Here is a 23,291-nt window from a genome sequence, read left to right on the forward strand (position 1 = left end):
TTTCAGTGTTGGCTGCTTTAGGATCGTGATTTAAGTCTCGTTGTAAAAGGCCTGGAGCAGCCCCCTTCCACGGTGCAACGCCGCGTCGCGGGTAGCACCACGGAGGCGTCGCACGAATCCTTCTGCGGCCTTCGCACCCGCGTAGCTCTCCGGGACCGTGTAGCAACGTGGACTGGCGATCTAACGGAGGTACGGGCCTGCACCGCAAGAGAGCGGGTTATTCCGAAGACAGGCGCAGGCCGGTGCGTACGGCGGCGGGAAGGGCGCGGGGCAGAGGTGGGTGCTGCTGGGAGAACGACGGCCTCTGCCCCGGAGTTTGAAAATGCCAAATAACGGGTGAGGGCCTTTGCTGTCTGTCGCCAGACCTGTCCCGTGGGCAGCCCGAGGCCCGCTTTTGAAAATGCTGAGGTAAAAATGGAATATCAAGGAAAACTTGGCTTTGCGTGCCCTGCTTTGAACTTGTGCCGCTGACGGCAGAAATGGTTATTTTTTCCTATCGTGTAACAGCACTTCCACGCTACAACTCCCTTCTCACACTGGCTGCGTGCGCGGTCTCTGCTGCAGTGGCTGCCGGGCCAGGGCCTTCGCGGCCCGTCCCCGCCCCGGGGCCTGTTGCTCCGCTCACCCCCGTCCCCTCCGGCCTGGCGGCGCTCGGGGCCGCGGTCCCGCTGGGGCGGGCGGGCCGGCCCGGGGCAGCCGCCGCCGAAGTGCGCAGGCGCGGCCCGCTCCCCCCCGCCCCTTCCCGTGAGGTCTCGCGGTGGGCGCGGCTCTCCCGTCGGGCCGTGCGCGGCCGGAAGCGGAAGTGAGTGTGCTGGTAATCATGGTGCCGCTGGGGCGGGGAAGGAGGTGCCGCCGCTGCCGGGAGCTCGGTGAGCGCGGCGGGGCCGGCTGGGGCGCGGCGGGGCCGCGTTCTCGGTGCCCGGGCTGGGGGGCGGTGCGGTCCCGTGCAGGCCCCGGTGGCCGCTCTCCGCGGGGCGGCGCAGCAGTACGCGGCCGGGCGGGGGTAGCGCCGCGCTCAGGGAGGGGACGACTTTCCCGGCCCGTGGCGGGGGGGGGCCGGGCCGGGCCGTGCCGCACCGCCCGGGGCCTCCGCCACCGCCTCCTCCGCCTCCGCCCCGAGGCTGAGGTAGGCAGCGGGGGCCGCGCGGTACCTGCCCGGCGGCGCTGCGCCTGAGAGCGGAGCGGGGGCCCGGCCCGGCCGGGGCAGAGCCGCCTGACCCCGCCGCCCGTCCTTGTGTTGCAGATGAGTCGCTACGGTCTAACTTGACGATATCCCACTGAGAGGCGGTGAGCCATGGGGGAGAACAGTCCTGAGGGCAACGTTATCTACTATGAAGCGGAGGAAGACGATTTAACCCAAGATGACAATATGATGAGGTTTGCTGATAAAAACGGGCTGGTTTCTTCATCGTCTGGGACGGTCTATGACAGGACAACTGTTCTAATAGAGCAGGACCACAGTGTATTGGAAGATGATGAGGATGAAGGACAGTGTGGTGATCACTTGCCTTTTTTACCCGAGGGTCACGAAGAAGGATTTCATTTAATAGCAGATCATGAAGGAATGTCCCAGGGTTACGTGCAACATATTATTTCTCCAGATCAGATCCATCTAACAATAAATCCTGGTTCAACTCCTATGCCGAGAAATATCGAAGGAGCAACACTCACTTTGCAGTCTGAATGCCCAGAAACTAAGCTTAAAGAAGTAAGTAGCTAAATGCGATTCTGAATTTTATGTGTATTGTGAGTGCTTTTTCACCTGGTGACCGTAAATGCTTTGAAAATGTGTTTTTCTAAAGCTGTTTGCCGGGAGACAGACACAAGTTTCCCTTGTTCTTAAAGCGGAGTGAATTACACTCTGCTAAATCTGCCGTTACTTGTAGTGATAGTAATGCTTTGTGGTGATAAGCATAACCGTTTCCCACAGTCGAGTAGTGGGTCAGCAGCAAAGCTGCAAGCGTCATCAGTTTTCACTCTAATATCCTGCTGCTTTTCTCGTGAAGCAGCCAGGAAGCGCTTTTTGACATGTGGTGACACACTAGATAGCAGGAGAATATGGTACTGAAAATGCATTTATATTAGTAGTGTGTGTGATTTTAGTGGTCTTTTATTTTTCTTTTGGTTGGACAATTATTTCCTGAGTTCAGAGATAACTAAAAAGAACGTGAACTCTGTTGTTCTGTGGTTAACCACGTTCTTGAGAAAAGCGCATCCAAGTTACGGGTTAAATTCCAGACTGTTGGCAGTAGCTAAAGTATGCAACTGAAGATGCCAAACTTCAAATTACTTGTATCTTTATTGTGTCTCTCACAGGGAAGCTGTGAGAAGAAAATAAGGGAAACTTTAAACTGTCTTCTGCTGTATTTTGAAAGCTTAAGTCAGCTTACGTATTTAAAATGGTGATTAGTGATTACTTTTAATTGTTTCCCTAATGAATTCTACCTGCATGCAGAGTGGTGAGGGCTTGTACAGACTGACTTGGGATTCTCGCTTTTTAGGCACAAAAGCCATGCAAAGTTGACTGAAATACCAATGCAGTGACAACTTTGTGCTCTTTTTTGGCCCTTCTGAGTTAAATAAGGGGTGATCTATACAAGTGTCTGTGCTAGTGTCAGTGGTAGTAGTATCAACTACTTGTGTAATTGATACTCGGTGTAAGAGAGAATTGCAGAAATGAGCCCTTGCTGAGAAAGGAAGCTGGATTTGAACGCTTTGAATAATTTAGATTAGCAATGAACCTTCATTATCGCTTGCTCGGCAGCGAGGAAATGGGGCTGTAGGAGGTCAGCTCTGCAATTACGGAACTTCTGGACTGAGTTTGCTCAATAAGCCCACTTCAGTCTAAGGAACTCCTTTTGCTCGGTTATTGTTCCTGTTAGCAGCTAAGAAGGTAGGATACAGCAGCTGCTAAAATATTTAAATTTGGTATGTCAGTCATATCAATGCTTTCTTTTCTTTTTGTAGGATAATAAGCTTGCAATCTGTAGTGTCTGAGAACAGTGTGCGCTAGCTAAACAGGTGTTGAAGACTGCACAAGCAATTAAACTGATTTTATTTCTTCACCTTTTCTTTTTAGAAAAGGCTTGTAAGACCTGGCGTTTCGTAATGAAATTCTTTATCTGAGTTTATTTTCCATCTGTTAAGTTAATTTGCGGGGGGGGGTGGAGGTGGGGGGAGAAATTACACTAATTTGAGTGTGGTGTAAATAAGCCCTAAGCATATGTGACACTTCTATCTTGTCAAAGCCCTTTTCGTCCTGCTGTTTGAAATCCTTGATAGGTTGTCTGGAGATGGGGAGGAGAAAGCTCTAAAACCCCTGAACATTTGGCTCATCTCAAAACGTCAGCAGTCCAATTCTTTGGTACTTCCAAAACATCTGTAGCAGTTCTAACACTTGAGATAACTGTTTAAAGTCTTAAATTTTCAGATCAGTGTTAGACATTTATGAAGCAAAAGAGGGTTTTATACTTCATTAATTACTTTTAACTTCCTTTTGTTGTATTGTACTTCTCTCACTATAATTTTGTCTGTCAGAATAAATGTGATTATAGTCTTGTATTTCAAATTCATTAATATTTTTGTTCAGTGATGACATAGAAAAATTAGCAATTTAAAGAGAATCTCTTAAACTCAAGATGAGTTAAAGGCAAACTGAGCAAACTGGCACGGCGTGTCAGGCTCAGCTTTTGCCAGTCTTGTTGATTACTGGACAATGAGTTCCTACTTGTAAGGTAAATGCTTAATTAAGACTCTTCTAGCTTCCCTCTGGTGCATCTCCTTGGGAGAGACGGCACACTGTCCGTCACAAAAAGCGTATGTGATGCAGCCACAGCCTTTGTCTTCAAAGCCACTTGCTTCTGTACACTTCGTATCCCAGCCATCTGTGGTTTTTTCCTGTTGCTGCCGTGTTTCTTTTTTGTTGTTGCTTCTTATGTATGGTTATAGTCCTGAGTACTTGCTGCTGTAACTGTGAGTCTTTCATGGTCAATATCTACGTAATTTTATGTGTATAATCAGTGCTTATTTGATGTGCTAGTGTTCCTAATGTGAAATGAGAATTAAATGCTTTGCTGCTTTACAGAAAGTTTTATTTTGCTTAGAACATGGTGGTGGTATTGCTTCTGTCTGCAGTATCCTTCTCGGAATAATTTGTGAAATAAAGCTTTGGCCTTTGAGAAAAGGGGGAGCACTGCAAGGCCTTTGTCGTAGTTTAGGCCATTAAACTGAAAGTGTTACTGCCATCTTCCTTTAAACTTGTGCATTGGCAGCTAGGAACCAAATCCTTAAGCTATAATTAATATTCGTCTTTTCTTTCACTTTCTAGACCTAAATGTAAACACCTAGAAAGCTTAGCAGACTCCTCGCTTGATTTTTAGGTAGTTCATGCCTGTGTCAAATTGCTTGTGTGTTATGGGGAGTACTGTGGAGAATGCCGTGTAATGCAGTATGTAAAATGTTAATTTCCAGCGGCTTTAAAACTCTTAACAGGGAACACTTCCTTCAGTGCTTACTTGTAAATTGTACTGAATCTGGTGATCCTGGGGAAGATAATGTACATTCATATAACAAAATGTATTTTCTGACCTTGTATCTGTGTTATCCATCTATGCTCTTGTGTTTGGGCTGACTCAACGCAACCAAACTTCTCAATGGTGTTGTAACTGTAGTGTAATGCTTAGACATTTATTGATAACTTTTACCTGATTTGAACTATAAATTAAGGGCAAGTTACTTTACAGTGAAATTATTGTTTCCTTCTCTGTCTGGTGCTTCTAACAATGCTGAATGACTAGATAAAAATGTGAAGACCTCCAAAATCTCTTCCTCTTCAAGTTACTGTTGCTCATATTTGGATCATTTGTTCAATTTAAACACTTGATGTTTTTTCATCTTTCCTCTTTTTACTGTCTTGTACAAAATCAAGGGACAATCAGATGCAAACATTAACTGCTGGCTTTGGTGTAATGTACCACTTCTCTTGCTTTGGCACACATGTATTTCTGGACTAGCAAATATGTAGTAAGTAAATGCTTTATAGGAAGCCTTGGATCACAGGAGGAGAAAGGTTTAGCAAGAATTTGCTCTGTATTGTGAATTTCATGTTACATTTAAGTGTAGAGTAGGTCCTCTTCCCCATTCCTTTATGAAAACAAAACAGAAAGCCACAAACAAATCCACAGTCTCCCTTGTTGAATGGGAGCGTAGTGAGGATTGGAAGAAGTGGCCCTTCAACAGGGCAAGATATTTTGAAAAAGGAAAAGTTTTTTGGATTTTGGCACTAAGGCTCATGAACTGTAGTTTTTAATAAGCCACTTATTATGGGTAATTTTCTCCCAATCTTACTGGGACAAAATGCTTTTTTATACTCGTTCTTTCTCCAGCTGCAATTTCTTTCTGCTGTCCTTTCCTGCCCTACTGTATTTTGCAATAGTTAAGTATTTTTCATGGTAGTTACAATTCTGTGGGATAATGTTGTTTCTCATCTGTCATGTGAAATTGGAAAAGTATGGAGAACTGGATCCTGGATCTGTAATTTGTCTGTTCAAGTCTGCATTTGAGAGTAAAGTTTCTCCTTGGATTAATCGAGTAGTAAGACAAGTGTTGATAATAAATAGCTTGGAAAACTCATCTCTACTTAGCAATATGCTGTTAACGTCAACTATATGTAAGAGGCAGGAACTGAATTCAGTACTAGCCAAAATGAAAACTACCCTTAGTTATTTTATAGTTGTCTTATGTCTTTCTAGCTTTATAGTTATGACATTTCTATGCTCTGTGCAAGGATCTCTTGTATGTCTAACCTGCTTTAATATTCTCCAAATACTAAGGTTTTACCAAAGGAAGGGGAAGGTAGATGCCAGCCTGTCGTTGTGGTATCAACAAGAGACTATGGATTGAGACTACACAAGAGATTACTCAGCTCCTATGTGCTCAGATTTTATAAAGCTTTCTTAAAGGGATCCCCTACAAAATAGCTTGGCAGTAACTGAGATACTATTTATTTCTCTTTCCTTATGGAGAGCCATCTAGATCCCAAATTATACCTGGTGTGACTTTGTGCCAGGGCACTCTATGACTGCAGTGCTTCCTGGGAAGCTGTTGGGATGATGTGTTTAGTTACCTGAAATCCCTGCCCTGAGTAAAGAGCTGTTTGCCCAAGCTGCCCTTATTCTAGAGGTGGTGATCTGGGCAGGCTGAGTAACCTGATTGTTACAACCCTGAGATGGGTGCCTTAGTGCTTTAGACTCTACCTCTGTCGTTAATGTTATGAAGGCCTTAAACCTGTATACAGAGAGAGGAGTGAAAGCATGTAATGAAATATTCTTTGGGTGCCTCAGTTCTCACATACTTGATATAGGATCTAGTAGTAGATGAGAGGAAATGCTGAGCAACGTGGCTCAAATTGACACTGTTAAGGGCTGTTACTTCGACTAGTTGAGAAACGCAACCTGAAGGTGTGTACCTTCCTTTGGACCTTATAGCACTGATACGGTCTTCAACAGTACCAGCAACTGTTAACATAATAAAGAATGTGCTCCAGATCCCCTCGACTGTCTTTATTCTTGTGCCATTGTAGTACATGAACAGGAGACAAATTTTGGACAAAACACAAACGTGTTTGAGAGCCATTTACCGATCTCATAGCAGTTTTACTGAGGGCCCCTTGTTTCTTTCATTTATGTGATATTACACAAAGCATTAATCAAATTATTCTATGGAAGGATTAAAAAATACTCTGTTCTTAATTAGGCACACCAAGAATGATGTAGTTTTGGTGTTACTCCTTCTTAACACATCTACCTAAATTCCTGTTATTCTGAGAGGAGCATGACTTCAAATAAAGTGATTTTATACTTACCTAACAATAGATTGGGGCATCCCATGTTATTCTGTTCTTGGCTTCCAAGCTGTGGTAGTAAAGGACCCTGATTATCAAATGCTCTTTTCTGATGGGTGTATAGAAATTAAAAAAAGAAGAGTTGTTGAGCCATGAGATGGGTAGAAACCCATAAGAGTTACACATCGATTATATATAGATTCATCTGGTGCTCTTGCTATCAACTCCCAATTCAGTATCTGGTTTTTTGAAGACTGTCTGCAGCCTTTTCTAAGCAATAATACTGGGTACTCTGAGATAGGTGTTTTGTGCCTTGGAAAAGAGGAAAACTGCTGGCTTACTTGCTGCTATATTATCTTCCTGACTAGTTGTTAGAATACTAAATCTGCAAGTTCCTGCTCCTCTGTCGTGAGTTTGCATTGCCTTCTAAACACTTCCAAGTCAACATCTTCTGGAATACTCTTCTGCTTCTTGCCTGTCAACCATCAGGTCCTCTCGGGCTCTGTAATCCCATGTAGATGTTAAGGTTTCTCAACCGCAACAGTCAAATGAAAGCCATCAGTCTGATAATTAATGTTGAAGACAGATTTATTCAAGCGTATCAGATGGCTTATTCCTTCTACTTCACAAGAGAGGAGATTTAATTAAGCGTTATGACTTGCACACTGGAAGTTTCTACGCGTTCTCTTTCTGCTGTTCTGTTGCAGAAGCTGGGAAGGCTACCAGATCTAGTTTGATGTGAAATTGTTTCCTGGGGATCTAGATAGCTGGCTGAGAAATCTGTAACACTTGCCTTTTGATGTAAAGCACCTTGTTTGATTCATTACACTTCAGGCGTTGACTATTTCGGTAAACAACGGAAGAGAAGAACAAAGCACAAGGAAGGCTGCTTTTGAGATAAAACGAAGTAATAAATGGACTGATGGTTAGACCATAGGAGATGGTGAAAACTATAGTTCTCATTCAGGGTGTTAATGGGAATTCAGCACACAGGGCAGTGCTTTGGAGGGTTAAAGGTTGCGAAAGCACGTTTTCCCTTGTTTTCCTTCTCCACAAATAAGTAGCTCAGCCAGAAGTACCTGAGTGCTACATATGGAATTAGCGGATAGATTTAATAGCCTGTTAACGATCTTTCCAACTATTTTATCAAACTTTTAGCTAGAAACATTTTGAATTATGTTTTTCCTTTTTCCCCCCTTCTATTAGATTACTATTCTTCTATAAGGTCAGCCTCCTTTCCAGTGTGTCCCATCCTTCCTCAGATAGTGCAGCAGAAATATTGTTACCTGATAATTAAATGGCAATTTTTTTTTTTTTTTTTTTGCCTTTGGGTTCAAAATCTATTCCATTGTCTTTGATGTTTAACTGAACTGCAGTTTTACCCTGTCAGGATTCCAGAAATGCTTAAAAATTAAGTGTGCAGCTTTTTTTTGTCTCTTAGGTTAAGAGATACCAGTGCACCTTTGAGGGCTGTCCACGCACCTATAGCACTGCTGGAAACCTGCGCACTCACCAAAAGACACATCGTGGGGAATACACTTTTGTCTGCAATCAAGAAGGCTGTGGCAAGGCCTTTCTTACCTCCTACAGCCTCAAAATCCATGTTCGAGTGCACACTAAGGAAAAGCCGTTTGAATGTGATGTGCAGGGCTGTGAAAAGGCATTCAATACACTGTACAGGTAGGAAGTCTCTGCCTATTCCTCTTGTAGATGTGGCTGTTGCTGTTCTGCAAGTTGCATCTACTTTTTGTTTCTGTCTGAATGCAATTATTATGCTGCTTCCAGGTACAGATATGAATATAAACCCCCCAAAATGTGGAAATGCTATACCAAGAGTAGGATGACAGAACCTATGATAACAAACGTAGCTTGCTTATATTACAATGGTATTGGTGATGGTGCACAAACACAAGGAATTCTCAGATTTGCTGGAGGACTTTGGAAGCAGTGTTGGTTACTCCCGTAAGCTAGTTACCTTCACTTCAGGAAGGCTTAACGCCTTTGATCCTGTCCTGCACATTTGAATGAATGACTGGCTTGCCTCAGCTGGGGACTGTCTCGTCCTACAAGTCATAAGAGGGATTTTTTTGGCATGCTTTTTAGGCTGAAAGCACATCAGAGGCTTCACACAGGGAAAACATTTAACTGTGAATCAGAAGGCTGCAGTAAATATTTCACAACGCACAGTGACCTGAGGAAGCACATTCGAACACACACAGGAGAAAAGCCATTTCGGTAAGTTGCTGGATGGCAGTTTTTACTTCTTGGGATTTATGTAATGGGCCACCTGTGCCAAAAGGCAGTTGTTACTGTCCTGAATGAAAAGCTATTCTCATGAGAAAAAAAGTGAAGGTGGCTAGCATTTGAGCATGTTTGTTCTAGATCTCCCTCAGTTGCTTATAAAAATGGGTGAAATGACTGTCTTCAAAGACAAGAACAGTCAAGCTATTTTTGTAAACATAAATGTGTGCCACGATGAGCATGCTTTTAAAACATTGCTGCTTCTCTGCTGTGATGCAATGGTTATTCCATGAAGGAGCCCCCCCAAATGCTGACTTCATGCTTGAATTTTGAAGTGCTGTTCAGAGCCCTGCTATAGTCTGTGTAGCATCCACAGCATGGATATCAGGGAGATACCCGATTACTAACACCGACTAGCATTAGGCCTGCTTTCCAGAGTCCTGGACTATTGCAAAGCGTGATCTAAGGTTGTTAACTAATGCATCAAAGCAGCCTGATGCTAACTCTTCTGTGATGCCTCATTCAGGTGTGAGCATGACGGCTGTGGAAAGGCTTTTGCTGCAAGCCACCACCTTAAAACACATGTTAGGACACATACTGGTAAGTCCCAAGGGTTTGTTTTTTTCTTTAATTGAGCTTATTCAGTTTATACTAACTCTCAGAATCCTACTATGTATTTATACTTGGATATAATACGTGGGTGATGCCAAGCTGAGTGGTACAGTTAGTATGTTTGAGGGAAGGGATGCTGTCCAGAGGGACCTTGACAGGCTGGAGGAGTGGGCCCATGCCAACCTCATGAAGTTTGACAAGGCCAAGTGCAAATTCCTGCATCTGATTCGGGACACTCCCCAATATTCCATTTATGCACTTCTATTTGTGCTTGACAGGTCTTGAATTTCATGAACGTTTCACAAATGTATCAGTTATGATGGATAAAAATTAAATGTGGTCTTGTGTCAGTTCACATGGCAAAATGGAAGTTTTTATCTGCAAGACTTCCAAGAACGCTGAATGTGTGAAGTGACATTATGCAGTCTTGTTTGTGTAAAATATTATCACTCTCCTATGTGCTGTAGAGGTGTGTGTCTCATAGAGTGTTTATAAGTTTGTGTTTTGTGCTGCCTATAGGGGAGAAACCCTTCTTCTGTCCCAGTAATGGCTGTGAGAAGACTTTTAGTACACAATATAGTCTCAAGAGTCACATGAAAGGTCATGAGAAAGGACATTCCTATAATGCACTTCCCAATAACAATGTATCTGAGGTTAGTAGCGCTTCTTCCTAAAGCTTCTGTCTTAGATGGAGATAAAACCATACTTTGGGAAAGAAATTTTTTGGTCTGTAGCTTGTTCTAGAGGTGTAATGCTTAACGCTGGGATTCTCTAAGGGAATTGTAACTACTTGGTGCCCCGTCTCCCATGAAAAAACCCACAGGTGCCTCTCTCTTTTGAACTAAGAATTCAATTTCAGTTCTGAAATTCTGGCATTCAAGGTGGCAGTGTAGGGTTTATTCTCATATGCTGTGTTTACAGTGTGCTGTTAATGAACTGAGGGATCAGTATTTCTGAAACTTCTAGCATGGTATTTGGTTATCAAGTTTTATTTAGAAAAGCTCAGCTGAATCTGTCTATTAATTTTAACCACATTAAAATTAACAGTTGGGCTGCTGCTACTTTGACGAGTATCCCAAGTACTAACACAAGTTTATAGGCAATTATATATATTATCATGCTTTCCCGGTAGATTCTTATGCTTTAGTCAAGGCTATGTAATAAGTGTGTGAAGTAAAATAAATACTAACTGGTAAGGCTTGGGGCTTTTTTATTTTTCTATAGGCTGATTTGTTCCTGTGCCAATTTAAAATTCTAGGTTATTTAATTTTTTGGAAGTAATGGGAAAGAGGTGTTAAGTATCCTTGATATCTACTAAACAACATTTGCTTAGTAGTATTGCTCGTTTGATTTTAGAACTGAGACTTGGATCACATATAGGTAAAAAAAATTCTACCTAGGCAGACTTATATGGGCTCTAAAAAGTAATTTAAAACATTTCTGACACCATTTTAAAAATATATAACTCGTTTTCTTTTTCTTCTTTACAGGATACAAGCCACTCACTTTGTCTGAGTGACTTAAGCCTCATATCAACAGATTCAGAATTGCGGGAGAACTCTAATCCAGTGAGTTACTGTCCCAGAATTGCCTCACCTGTAACTTGAGTTTTGCTTTTTTCTGGCAATGTGCTTGTCCTGTCAACTAGAACACAGCAGATTAGATATGTGTGGCTGGTTGCTTCTGTTTCACTTGTCCAGGCCTCCAGCAGGCTCTGCTTTAGGCTCATTTTGCTAGTGGAGGAGATGTAGTCTTTGAAAGAATAAGTGACTTTGGATGGAATTGTTTTAGATGCACTGAATGTGGCTTTTTTTTCTCTTGTGGCAGTTTGCAGGAGGCGCTCTCTTGACAAAAAATGTGTTTCTTACACATTGAGCCTGTAAATGTGGCATACGATTGCTGTCCTTTTTGGAATGTTGGAACAAAAAATAAATATTTCTATCTAAGAACAGAATAACTGAGAGGTATTTTACTCCAAAATATGCAGTGCTTAATTCAACCTGTTTTTAAAGGCTCTGCATCTGATTTTACTGTAATAATGTTCTTGCTTATTGATAATTGTTGACTGAGCTTAAATTTTACATAGAGGAACATTATATACTGATGAGACTGTAATTCTTTTGTGCTTAGATGTGGAAACAGTCTGCAGCTTTCTAATATATTCTGTTCCTAGAGCAGTGTGGGTGATGGTAGCGCATAGTCCAGGATATAATCTAAGCAGAGCTATTTTGTTTCTGCTTCAGAAAAGGTTTGACAAACAGCCAAGAACAAATTGATTTCTGTTTCTAACAGAGTATTACAAGAAATAAGGGTAAACAAAGTATGTATGCAGAAGAATATATTTTACTTTTGAAAGACTTGTTTATTTTTGTAAGGATTTGCTCATTACGTTGGTCAATTTGATTGTGGCTAACAAAAACAAGCTGAGTGTCGTTTTACACTAGGTAAGTGAAATATGTCGCCTTTCCTGAAGGTGGCTGGTTAATTGGAGAGGTATTTCTGACATTCATGTGCTGCTTGATCGGGATTTGTGCAAAGTTTATGGAAACCTGAGATATAGCATTATCTGATCTCTTACTCTTTATTTTCTATTTGCCAGACACATGGACAAGACCTTAGCACAATCTCACCAGCAAGCATCTTTGAGTCTATGTTCCAGAGCCCAGATCATACTGCAAATCAGGACGACTCTCAGCAGACAGGTACAAATTGTATCCGCGCTTTTTTGAGAGGGAGTTGTTGGACAGTTGGCCCCCTCTGCGTGCATGTGCTTAATTCAGCATTTCAGACTGAAGATTACTGCCCCGCATAGCTTTAGGTATCGAACAGAACTTTAACTGCAGTGTTGAAGTTGTTCTGTGCTGAAATGCATTGTATTCACAGACGGTGTAACACTCGGACAGTGACAGGGGAACTGACTGAGTATTTGCAGCACGCTGTTGTACAAAGCTGACACTGATGCTCTTGGACTTTCCACATAAGCATTGTTTTCAAGCTTCCTCTCTTGGTGTAGTGGCACAAACCCACTGATAAAAAGGCTTCTTGGAGAGAGCTAATGAGGCTGAGCAACTTGTGTATAGTATTCAGTGTTACTAGCTTCCTGAATTTGGACCTACTTTTACATTTCACCATCTAGTGTAATATGTTTTGAGCGCTAGTCTGAAGATGTGAAAGTGGTAATGCTTTACTTAACAAAAGTCCATCAGCTAGCTGATAAGTTAATTGAAAAAGTTGTTTACTGAGATCTTATGAGAACTGATGTATTTATATTTTTTTCTTTGTTTCTTTTGGCAGCTGCCTTGATTGAAGGTTTTAATGGCGATGCAGACTCAGTTACTGCTGTTCCGCCTTCTGCAGGAGACTCGGCATCGTTGTCTCTTCCACTTGTACTGCAGCTTGGCATCTCTGAGCCTTCACATTCAGCACTACAAGCCTCGGCAGCACCCGCTGCTCCCTCCTCCATAGGAACCAGCTCACAGCAAGCTGCGTTTGGAAATCCTGCAACTGTTTTACAATCCCCAGAAGTGCCTGTTCCTCACAGCACACAGTTTGCAGCCAGTCACCAAGACTTCCTGCAGCACACTCAGACGCCGCCACAGCCCATTGTACAAGGACTTTCAGTGGTTGCTGGGGCATCTGCCCCAACAGCATCAAGTGCCACTGAGCCCCTGCCAGCTGTAGTTCAGACTGTGCCTGTTGGTGCGAACTCTGTTCTGACCAGTAATCCAACAATAACAATTACACCTTCTCAGAGCACCGCTATTCTGCAGTCCAGCATTGTCATGGGAGAGCAAAACTTACAATGGATCTTAAATGGTGCCACTGGTTCTCCGCAAAGCCAAGAACAAATGGTTAGTATATCCAGCACAGCTTTGAAACAGTGTGAACCATTCCTCTTCCTCCTGGAGTCCTTGCTTTTGAAAAGGAAGGGGATCAAACCTATAACTGTAAGATATGAACCAGGATGCAGGATTGTTTAATGTTTATGTTAATATGTATAAACATGTCACCAATGTAGCCCCTAGAATAGATAGAGAAATAAATAGAAAATGGATAGATAGCGAAATCCAGGGTGCAGAAAAATCTTGCTTGCTGCTTTTCCCCAGTGGCAGACTTCTCACATCAGGTATCAGTTTGGTTTATTCAGGACAGTGCACCACGTGGCCTGAGAATGTACGTGGGTTTTAATCTATTACTTTTGACAAGTAGAAGCACAAAAAATTCTGTAAAGTTTGTGTTGAGACTTTTTGTAATCTGTCTCTTCCTCAGCCTGATAAAGATAATGAAAAGTTTTCTGGGAAAACAGAATGTTTCTGGTCCTCCAGTAAATCTGGACAGCTGACACTTCAGTGTCTTGTCTTTGAGAATGCTGTGGCCACCTTTTAGACTTTCTCAGTTGCGAATGGTCAAGAATGAGTGGCAGCAGGTACAAGCAGATGAGCAAGCACAGCAGTTTTCTAAGAAATCAGTCATTCGATTGTCAAAAACCACAAGCTGTGTTAACAAGCATGTAGTGGGGAGGGCGATTACTCCCTATCTTTAAAACTACTGAGCTAATACTCTGTGTTTTGGGATAGCCAGAACATTGCTCAGAACCAAGCTAAATGTTATAATTTTTTACTAGTTTTCCTCTGTGTTCTCTTTTGAATCTTTTGATTGCAGCTGTTTAGAATTTAAACAGTAGATATTTGATTGGAATCAACTCATGCTTTTTTCTTGTTTTTTGGTTTTTTTTCTCTTTAAAGCCACAAGTTCCAAAAGTAGTAGAAAAGGTTTTTTTTACCACTGCATTACCAGTAGCTGGCAACACAGGTAAGCTTGACACTGAACTTGGTTTTGTCTCTTTCTCTGTTTGTAGTACTGTTAGCTTGACCAGGATTTGTGGTGATTTTATTGCTTGCAGAAAAGTTGAAGAGAATATTTTTTTTTTTAATCTTCTTGAGGTTTTAAGTGCAGTCTGTTGTAGACTCATGGATTTGTGCTGAGATCTGTCCTGTAGTAGTTAGTTGCTCTAACTTGTAAGATAACTTGTAAGATAATCAGCTTCACAAATCAGATCCAGTAATCATAAAAGTGGTACTTTAATGGCACTTGGAAGAATAGAAGACAGAAATGCAGGGACATATTTTGGTTTTGTTCTTTTAAAGGAAGGCATGAAACAGATAGTAAACTTAATCAGTTCTCTAGCAATTGTTTTTGGTAAGCGCTATCTGTGAGATTAATCAAAATGATACACAACTGTAGAAGTTCTGTTCCATAACATGCTTCCTACATGGTGTTACTGTATTGCAAAGATGAATCAGAGTCTAGAGAGATCAGGTAAGTTTAAAATTTAAATTTTAAAAAAGAAAGGAAGCCAGGCAAGTAGAGCAACATAGGAAGAGCGAGGAGGAAGCATGAGAAGCAAGATGGGAGAAGAAAGACTAGAGAAAATGAACAGGAAAATACCTGTGTTGATGTAATGTTGTATGATCATCTTCAAACATTGGTGCATAGGGACTGGGGCGTTTGAATGCCACTCTTTATTGGGTTTTATGCTGTAAAAGTTACGATGGCTTTCAGAAGAGACACGCTGTGCTGTGTAAAAAAACTTAGATCAGACTTCCAATGCCTGGATTCAGCCTGAACAGGTTGCTCATCATCAGAGAGTACCTGCCACTTTTTTCTTACTTATTGTCTGCTAGAGGTATTCATTGTGCTTGAACAAAGTAATGCGTAATCTCTGCTGCACGGTGCATACAATCTAAATTTAACAAAGATTATTTGTCTCTCCCTGCTGTGAAATTGTGTAGTTCCATTGTGTTTTGTCTTTGTTTCACCTTCAGGAAACCCTGTTCAGCAGATTGGTCTCAGTGTTCCTGTCATTATTATAAAGCAGGAGGAGGCCTGCCAGTGTCAGTGTGCCTGCCGAGACTCTGCCAAGGACAAAGCCACCGTTAAGAAGGAATGTTCCTCGCCTGATTCAAAAGCTTTGGAGCAGCCAGCTCCCCAGCTGCAGCCTCAGACCTTTCCTTCCTCTTCCCCTTCTCCTTCGTGTGGGCAGAGCAGTCAGATAGTTAGCCCTTCAGACTCTCAGACTGAAACATTAAGTGCCATGGATGTATCGGACTTCCTGTCCCTCCAAAGCCCTGAAACCCCATCTAACATAATTCCAATTGAAGCACTACTGCAGGGCGAGGAAGAAATTGGTTTGAATAGCAGCTTCTCTAAGTGAAGATGTTCCAGATTTTCCTTTGCACCTGGTGGGTAAAACCCTTCTCCTTAGAAGCAGAAACTGAAGGATTGATTCTTTTTCCTTTCTCTTTGGAAGTTTTGTGGCTTATTTCTGCTTCACAGATGTCATCTTAGTCACATCCCAGGTACATCCATCTTTGAGAATCTATCTAAAAAAAGAAAAGGAAAAAAAAAAAAAGGAAAAGCTAAGTTATATATGAACTGTTTTGGCTGCACTGTCTGTCACTTTTGCTTGTCATATGTGAACACAGAAGTTAAGATTACTCGTGTGCAAAAAGATTTAAAAAAAAAAAAAGGGGGGTTAGTTTGTCTCCAATTGCACATCACTTATGTTTGGGATTAAGGTACTGGCAGCGAGTGGGTCTTTGTTACAACTCCTTGGGTCTATAATTTTCTTCTGTCTCTTGTGTCTGATACTAACCGTGCACTATGAGGGGAGCCCAGGAAAGGAATTTGCTGTAGTAGAAAATGGCATTATTGTAGAAGATCATTTATCTGCAATTTTATTGGAATGCAATTGTCACATCACTGAGTTGGGAGCTGATACCTGGGTTTGCTTTGTACTAACGCTGTTACTAAAGCCTACAGAAATTTTGGGGAGCTTATTTCAGCAGAGCACAAGTACCCTGTGCTCCTGGTAGATCTGTTCATTTAATTTCATTAGGACTTAAAAGTGTGGTGGCAGACACACTGTTTCACAACATGGAAACACAATCGGAGCCCCTGCTTACTCAGGCTCGAGAGTCTGTTTTCTTTGCCTGGCTTTGGAGGATGCAGTGAGTCCCAGGTGTAGTCAGATTGGTGCCTGCTGCTCTTTTGATTTATTTGGCTCTGTTCAGAAACAAGTCATCCTTTTAACCCCCGCGACTGTTTAATCAGGAGCATGGTGCCTTTGCTGGTTACTCTCATCTTTTGTCAAGAACAACTCTAGGAAAATTTTCAGACTGATTCAACATAAATTCAGTTTGAATTCAGTGAGTCTATCCTTCAGCTTTCCATAAATGCTTCCTTTTTTCTGTTGAGCTATATAATTTCTGCCTGAATCTGCCTCCAACCTACTGCAATGCCAGCTTTTTGTGCACGGGGCTATTTCTTGACTAAAAGATTTTACACAACATAGTAGTTTTTCATATCAAACTGAAAGTCTATATTCTAACCTACTCAGGGTAAATAAAACACAAACCCCCCTTCCACCAAAAAGCCTGTAATGTTGCAATAAATGCAGTCTCATTCTAAATGGTTTATTTATGCTGCATTATTTTAAAAGATGTAATTTTATAGTGTTTTATCCATCTTTCTGGCTTTGGCTGTCAGTCCTTTTGTGTTAAAGGAAAGAGTATTAAATAGTCTTTATTCAGTTTACAGTGTTGTCATTAGTGAAATACAAAGATAATGACTGTAAGCCAATTAATGTGGAGTGTCCTGCGCACTAAATTTAGGAATGCAAACTCCTAGTGGATAGAGATCTTTCACTCGTATTTGATCAAAGCTGCTCTCTGTACCTGCTGGGGGAGAATTGTTTGAGTGCAGCCAGAGCTCCCCAGGATACCGGGTGATTAGCAGGTTTTCTAACCCTCTTGTGACATGCTCTGTGTAGACTTGCCAACGCTGCTGTCACAGTCTTAGCTGAGAGAGCAGCTCAAGCGATCTTGTGTGCTAGTCCCTTGCGAATCCGCTGTCACAGCACAGATGGAAATGGGCTGAAGGGAACTCACTTTTCACCTCTGACAACTTGTTTCCAGTTGTTAGGTGCAGAAGGGTGAAACTGTCCCGTTGGGGCAAATGTGAGGGAGGAGAGGCTGTGCAAAGAATGTGCAGAGCGCTCCCGTTTTGGTCATTGCAGTGACGAGCTTGGGGGCAGCAGCTGAACTGAAACACGCTACCGTGTTTCTGTGCGCGTTGGCGTGTGGTGTAGTGCTATCGCAGGGGGAAGTGGGTCCTGCAGCAATAAGGTTCGCATCCACAAAACGCGGATTAACAAAGTGGTTTATATTTTGTTCTTGTGGTGGTAATCCCTAGAGGGCGGAGATATGGTGGCCCCTTTTGGTTTTCTCCTACAGCTTCGTTTTGTGATGCAGTTTGGTTACGCAGCAGCACAAAATGCTGCGTATGAATGCAAAAGAGAGTCTCAAGCCTGTGTGGCTGGAACTGCCCTCACAGGGGTGAGTCTCCTGCCAGCTCTCTGTGTAGAGCTCTGCTTCGGAGGAGAGCAAGTGGCGCTGGAGCTGCCCAGGAGGTCCCCATGGGGCACAGGCCGCTGCCAGGACCTCTGCCTTTCCTGCGTCGTCGTGTGGCAGTGGTACTTGAGGGTGAGTGGATGTGTGCGTGTGAGAGAGTCCGCTGATGCGGGAGCATGTAGATCCCCCTGGAGCTGCGGGGTTTTCTCTGGTGCGGACAAGGGTACCAGATGTGGCAGCTGAGGGATTTGGCAACCACTTCTGAGCCTTTCTGTCCTTCAGGGAAGCGTTTTTCCATCCTACTTTTGCTTCTTGCGACTTAGTCCACCTAAAGCACGCTTCTGGTTGGACCATATAGCATCTTTAGAAACTCCTTCGTGACAGAAATGAGTGGAAGAATCTACCAAAGGCTTTGAAATCAGAAGCTAATTTGGAAGTGTGGTAATTGGCAGCAGTGAGGTGCTGCACGCATCCTTTCTGAGTGGGTATCAGAGGTTAACCTCTCTGCTGTTTTCTGTTCACAGCTACTGTTTTCTATTGGTGTGTTCTAGGAAAAACAATGTGTTCCAAGTTTATGCTGATTTTAGATGCATTGGGTTTGCCGTTACCCTCTCGTACGTGCATCAGGCAGGCTGCGATTTAGGTGAAACTAATTAGAGCTTGTAACGAGGCGAGAGCAGCGTGATTCTGTGAACGCAGAGGCCGCTGCACCACGGACTGTGCATCCCACCCAATTGCGTTGTACAGATGTGTGCTTTTGTTGTGTAATCCTTGATCTGCTTTCCAGAGTGTTCCATGCTGCGTGTATCTGATGTGTTTCACAGTGGCCATTCGCATCGTCCCCCGTGCTGTGTGATCAAACATTGTGCTGCTGGGGATGGGAGGAGATCCGTGGCAGCTGGCAAGAGAGGGCAGTCGCAGCAAAGCCCTGAGATTCCTCGGTGCCAGAGAATTTTCTGTCCTTCTCCTCTTGTTGCCCCGGCATTTACCATATTCGCAATAACACTTTTAATAAAGGGGGGAGTTTGTACCATTGTAGATCTGGTCAGACGCTGGATTCCCAGAAAGGGGCATGTTCTGTAATACGCTGGAGCCTCTGAGAACAGTGTGCCCTCCCCCTGCAAAATCTGCATTTCACAAACCCCTTTAATTATCAGTCAGGGAGCAAAACTGCACTGCTCTGGGTCTGTGTTAAAGGTTTTGCTGTTTTGTGGCTTGTGAGTGTTTATTTGGTTACTTACAGTTTCTAGATGGGTGCAGAAGCTTAAACATGTAGAATGGGTCTAATTACCAACAGCTCTAGTCGCGAAGCAGTGACCCAAGCAAGCAGACTTGGCGTGCAGTTGAAGGCTGTAGAAGTTGCTTCTCGTGCTTGTAGATGGTGGAGGGATGGAAAATCAGCACTGTTTAAATGCTGGTACTGAATTATATAGAACAAAGTACGAACTGGGCACTTCTGTAATGCTGACTGTGTCCAGAAAGACTAGTTCACAGAACCTCATACTGGTATCTAAAATGCACTTTAGGTTATTTTATCTTTAACCCAATTGCTGCAATTTCTTTTGTATATACTTTCATAAAGTTTATTTTTGCTCTGAGTAAAAGTTAACAGGGGTGTGCAAAGATGAGCACTTAACTTGGTGCAATACTTGTAGCTAAAGATCGTTGTCCCGTGTGGTCGGTCTGTCTGTGTCTAACTGAATATATATAGTAACTAGCTCAGTGACATACTGCCCTTCCCTGTCTATACCCAAGAGAAATTATGCATCATTAGCAAACGTCCAATCTATGCAAATATTCCACTGAGAGCACTGTGCTTTAGCAGGCCTTTTCTCTCGCGCTTTCTGGTGGGCTGCTTGTCACTTCTGTTGGACACCGCTGTGTTCCTTGGGGTATATCCCTTCTCCCTTGTCCTCCGCTCTGTTCTGCCACATGAGTACGAACAGAAGTGACAAGCTGTTCTGAAACAGGCATGTTGCACCTTTAAAATTTGTCTTTGCGATCGTTTTTGATGTCATGTTATCTGCCTTACTTCATGGAGGATGGCGCTTCTGCAGTCATCCAAGATACTGTTTTTGCAACTGCAGCGACATTGTTAAACTGTTTACAGTACTCTTCCTGCACCAATTATAAATAAGGCTCGGAGAATGAACTAACGACTGGCTTGTTGGTTGTGGAACTGCTGGGGGAGAGAAGTTAAGGCGTAATTAATTGCCCTTGGAGTTGATTGGTGATGAAAAGCTGTTCCTGATATATGTGGGAACGTAGCTGGCAACTGAAATGAGAGGCAGCCAGGTCGGTGACATGGAGCAGATGGGATCTTGGTGTCACGTTCTTGGCTCTGCCGCTGACTGGCTGAGAGGCCTTGGGCAAGTCACTTAACCTCTCCGTGCCTCGGTTTCCTCCCTGTGGAATGAGGACACTGAAACTTGTCTTTGTAAAGTGCTTTGAGATCTATGGGTGAAAAGTCCTTCGCATTAGTGATCTGAGCTAGCTGGGCAGAACTGTTAGAGTCGGTTTAGACTGTAAGGCAAAAAAAAAAAAAAAAAAAAAAAGCATGTCTTTAACAAACCCTACAAATTTCTGATTGCATAGTTTTTAATTGGTACACTATTTTTTTCCGTAACCTATTTTGGAAACAACGTCAAGTTTTTATAAACGTTACCTGTAGTTGATACTCATGGACAGGGCTGAACTTTTAACTTTTTTGCATCTTGTCTTGATATATATCATATGTTCTAGAAGTTGGATTCTGTGTCTGCACTGAGAAATGCAAATTAAACTGGATATTTATGTAGTAGTGTACATAGTCTAAGTGTGTGTGTTCTTGGAACTAGTTTAAAAATCCCACACCATGCTTTTGGTGGTGTGCAAGCTGGCCAAAATTTGGTTCATTATGCAGTGTACACTTTCTCAAATGCAGTTTCTACTTTTTCTTACAAGAAATTTTTTTCATATGATCTTTTTCAGCAAAATCAAGGGTATGTTTTTTGCAGTACCGTAGTTACAGTAGCTGGTATTTCTTGCTGTGTAGCTTTGTGTCCTTCCACTTGCTTACTGAACCGGAGCTATCTGTCTGACCCTTGTTTGGAGAGAGAGAGTGGTAGTTGCAGTTCTGTTTCACGCAGACCAGCATCAGCGTGGCGGGCAGGGATGCGCAAACCTCGAGCCTGGTTAGTTACCGAAGTCGTCTTCAGCATCGACATCCGCATGATTGTCGAACCAGGGAGTGTAGGAGAACCGTAGGTTGTCGAGTTACTGCTTCTGTGCTGTTTGACACGTATGGGGAGCTGGGCAATGGTCTTGGAGATGACAAAATAAAGAACCCCAGTTTTTCAAGAATGTGTGTATGGTATTAAAGGAATTTATTTAACTATGAAACATGGGAACAAATGTGCTTACATTGAGCAATGTGAAGATGTTAGTTACAGGTACAGTACTTCCAAAGGAAGAGCATCTCCAAAACCCAAAAAAGAGTAAATATGAATTTGTATTTTTTGAAGAATGTAAAATGTGAAATAATGGTGTTTGCTTAATTGCTCATTTTGTATGAAGTTAATATTGTACTTTGAAATATCTGCAAAGAAGTGGAAATTAACTTTTTTGGAATTGAAAGCAATATTAATACTAATGGAATCCTAATTAAATGCTTATTTAAACATTGTGTTATAATAGTCTTTCCTCAGAGTATTTATGAGTTATTTGGGAGATGACTGTGAGGCTCCTTCCCCTGCCCCCTTAGGACACGAAGGTGTTTCCCAATCCTGGCAGCCAACAGCATTTGCCTCAGCAGACCGTTCCCTCCTCCACCAGCAATGACTTTCACAAACAAACTTCATATCCTCAAGGTCACTCGGGTATGGATAAGAGTGAGAATGCATTATTCTTTGGTTTTGAAAATGGGAAACTCTGGCATACTCCCTGTCATGCAAACACCAGCTGCGTTCAATGCAGGTGCCACCGTGTTGAGCGCCAGCGCGGCACTGTAAGCCACCTGAGGCTGCAGGGGAAGTGAGAAAGGCAAAGCGCCTCTGGTACAGATGGTGGTTTTACCATCCCCTGTGGTTTTAGCATCTTTGAAGGTTTTAGGTACTAACTACTTTCCAATAAAGAGAAGGGGAACTTTGGGGAAAGCTAGTGGCAATAAGGAAAGTAGATTGCATCTCCACTCTGAATAAATCAAGCTTTCACTGTAGCAAAACATTTCCATGTGGGGAAAAACCCCACCCCAGCAGCTGGGTCATACCTCTTGGAGTCTGTGACTCCAGGGCTGAAGTTATCGCAGGAGACTGAGTTGCTACTCACAATGCACCGTGGTTAACTAGTCCTGATCCTGTTAACGTCAAGGCCACTGGCCATCAGAGACAAAGGCTGCAGGCTGGCTGAAGGCTGTACCTCCTTCAGTAAGAAGCACCATCCCTTCCTGGGCAGAAGGGATGAGATACAGACTAAGCCAGTATTGCTTTATTTTAAAGTGCAAATTTAGTAAGAGAAGGTATTGGTGCAACAAGAGAAAGCGAAGCCCAAAGCCGCACTGGGCCGATCTGCTGCATTCGCGGCCGTATCGGTCTGGCTTTGCCCTGGCACTAACTCAACGGCTTTTCTGGAACCTGGAACTGAGCAAAACCTTTGGTCCTTCTGGCGCTGCCGGCTCGGGCCCTGCGAAGACCAGCTCCTGCAGCCGTTCCCGGGCGGCCCCGCCGCAGCCCCTCAGGGCCCCGCGTCCCCCTCGCCTCCAGGCACGGAGCTGCCGCCGGCCGCGTCCGGCGCCCGGTGCGCCACGGAACAGGGGAGGGCGGGCGGGCGCGGCACCGAGCCCGCTGCCCCCCGCCGGTCCTCCCCCGAGCCCGGGCCGGAGCTTACGCAGGGCGGGCGGCAGTCAGCACCCAGGGCGGCCTGGAGGGCGGCCATCTCCGCCGTCAGCTCCTCGCAGGCGGCGATCCGGGCCCGCAGCTGCCGTTGCCGGGCCTCCAGCAGGCTCCTCAGCCTCCGCAAGTCACCCTCTACCTGCGGCGGAAACAGCGGTCATGGGCGACGCCGCGGCCCCCCGGCCCGGCCCGGCCCGGCCCGGCAGCACCCACCGTGGGCCGCCCGGGGGGCTCCGCCGCCATCCCGGCTCCGCGTCGCCATGGGAACGGCCCGACCGCCACGCCCCCGGATGTGCGTCACCGCACCGTCCCCTGCGG

The 23,291-nt window shown here is 43.7% G+C and overlaps 1 protein-coding gene across 2 annotated transcripts; it reads left to right on the plus strand.

Moving 5' to 3' along the window:
- Positions 1 to 60: 60 nt before the first annotated feature.
- On the plus strand, positions 61 to 16,113 carry MTF1 (metal regulatory transcription factor 1). 2 transcript variants are annotated; one of them, XM_075774225.1, is made up of 11 exons: positions 61 to 189; positions 1,244 to 1,708; positions 8,283 to 8,521; positions 8,945 to 9,076; positions 9,609 to 9,682; positions 10,214 to 10,347; positions 11,185 to 11,262; positions 12,294 to 12,396; positions 12,989 to 13,545; positions 14,440 to 14,506; positions 15,520 to 16,113. In XM_075774225.1, exons 2-11 carry the CDS (start codon positions 1,295 to 1,297, stop codon positions 15,906 to 15,908), a joined length of 2,187 nt encoding a protein of 728 aa, XP_075630340.1. In that variant the 5' UTR covers positions 61 to 189; positions 1,244 to 1,294; the 3' UTR covers positions 15,909 to 16,113. The 2 variants fall into 2 exon arrangements, with proteins under 2 accessions (XP_075630340.1, XP_075630339.1); XM_075774224.1 differs by lacking the exon at positions 61 to 189 and adding an exon at positions 761 to 869.
- The last annotated feature ends 7,178 nt before the right edge of the window (positions 16,114 to 23,291 follow it).

This window comes from Balearica regulorum, chromosome 22 (assembly GCF_011004875.1).
Source record: "Balearica regulorum gibbericeps isolate bBalReg1 chromosome 22, bBalReg1.pri, whole genome shotgun sequence".
Lineage (NCBI taxonomy): Eukaryota > Metazoa > Chordata > Aves > Gruiformes > Gruidae > Balearica > Balearica regulorum.

Coding starts and splice junctions, on each gene's coding strand:
- MTF1 (XM_075774225.1), top strand. CDS start 1,295: ATGGGGGAGAACAGTCCTGAGGGCAACGTTATCTACTATGAAGCGGAG. Junction 9,683..10,213: donor ACATGTTAGGACACATACTG/GTAAGTCCCAAG, acceptor TGCTGCCTATAG/GGGAGAAACCCTTCTTCTGT. Junction 13,546..14,439: donor CGCAAAGCCAAGAACAAATG/GTTAGTATATCC, acceptor TTCTCTTTAAAG/CCACAAGTTCCAAAAGTAGT.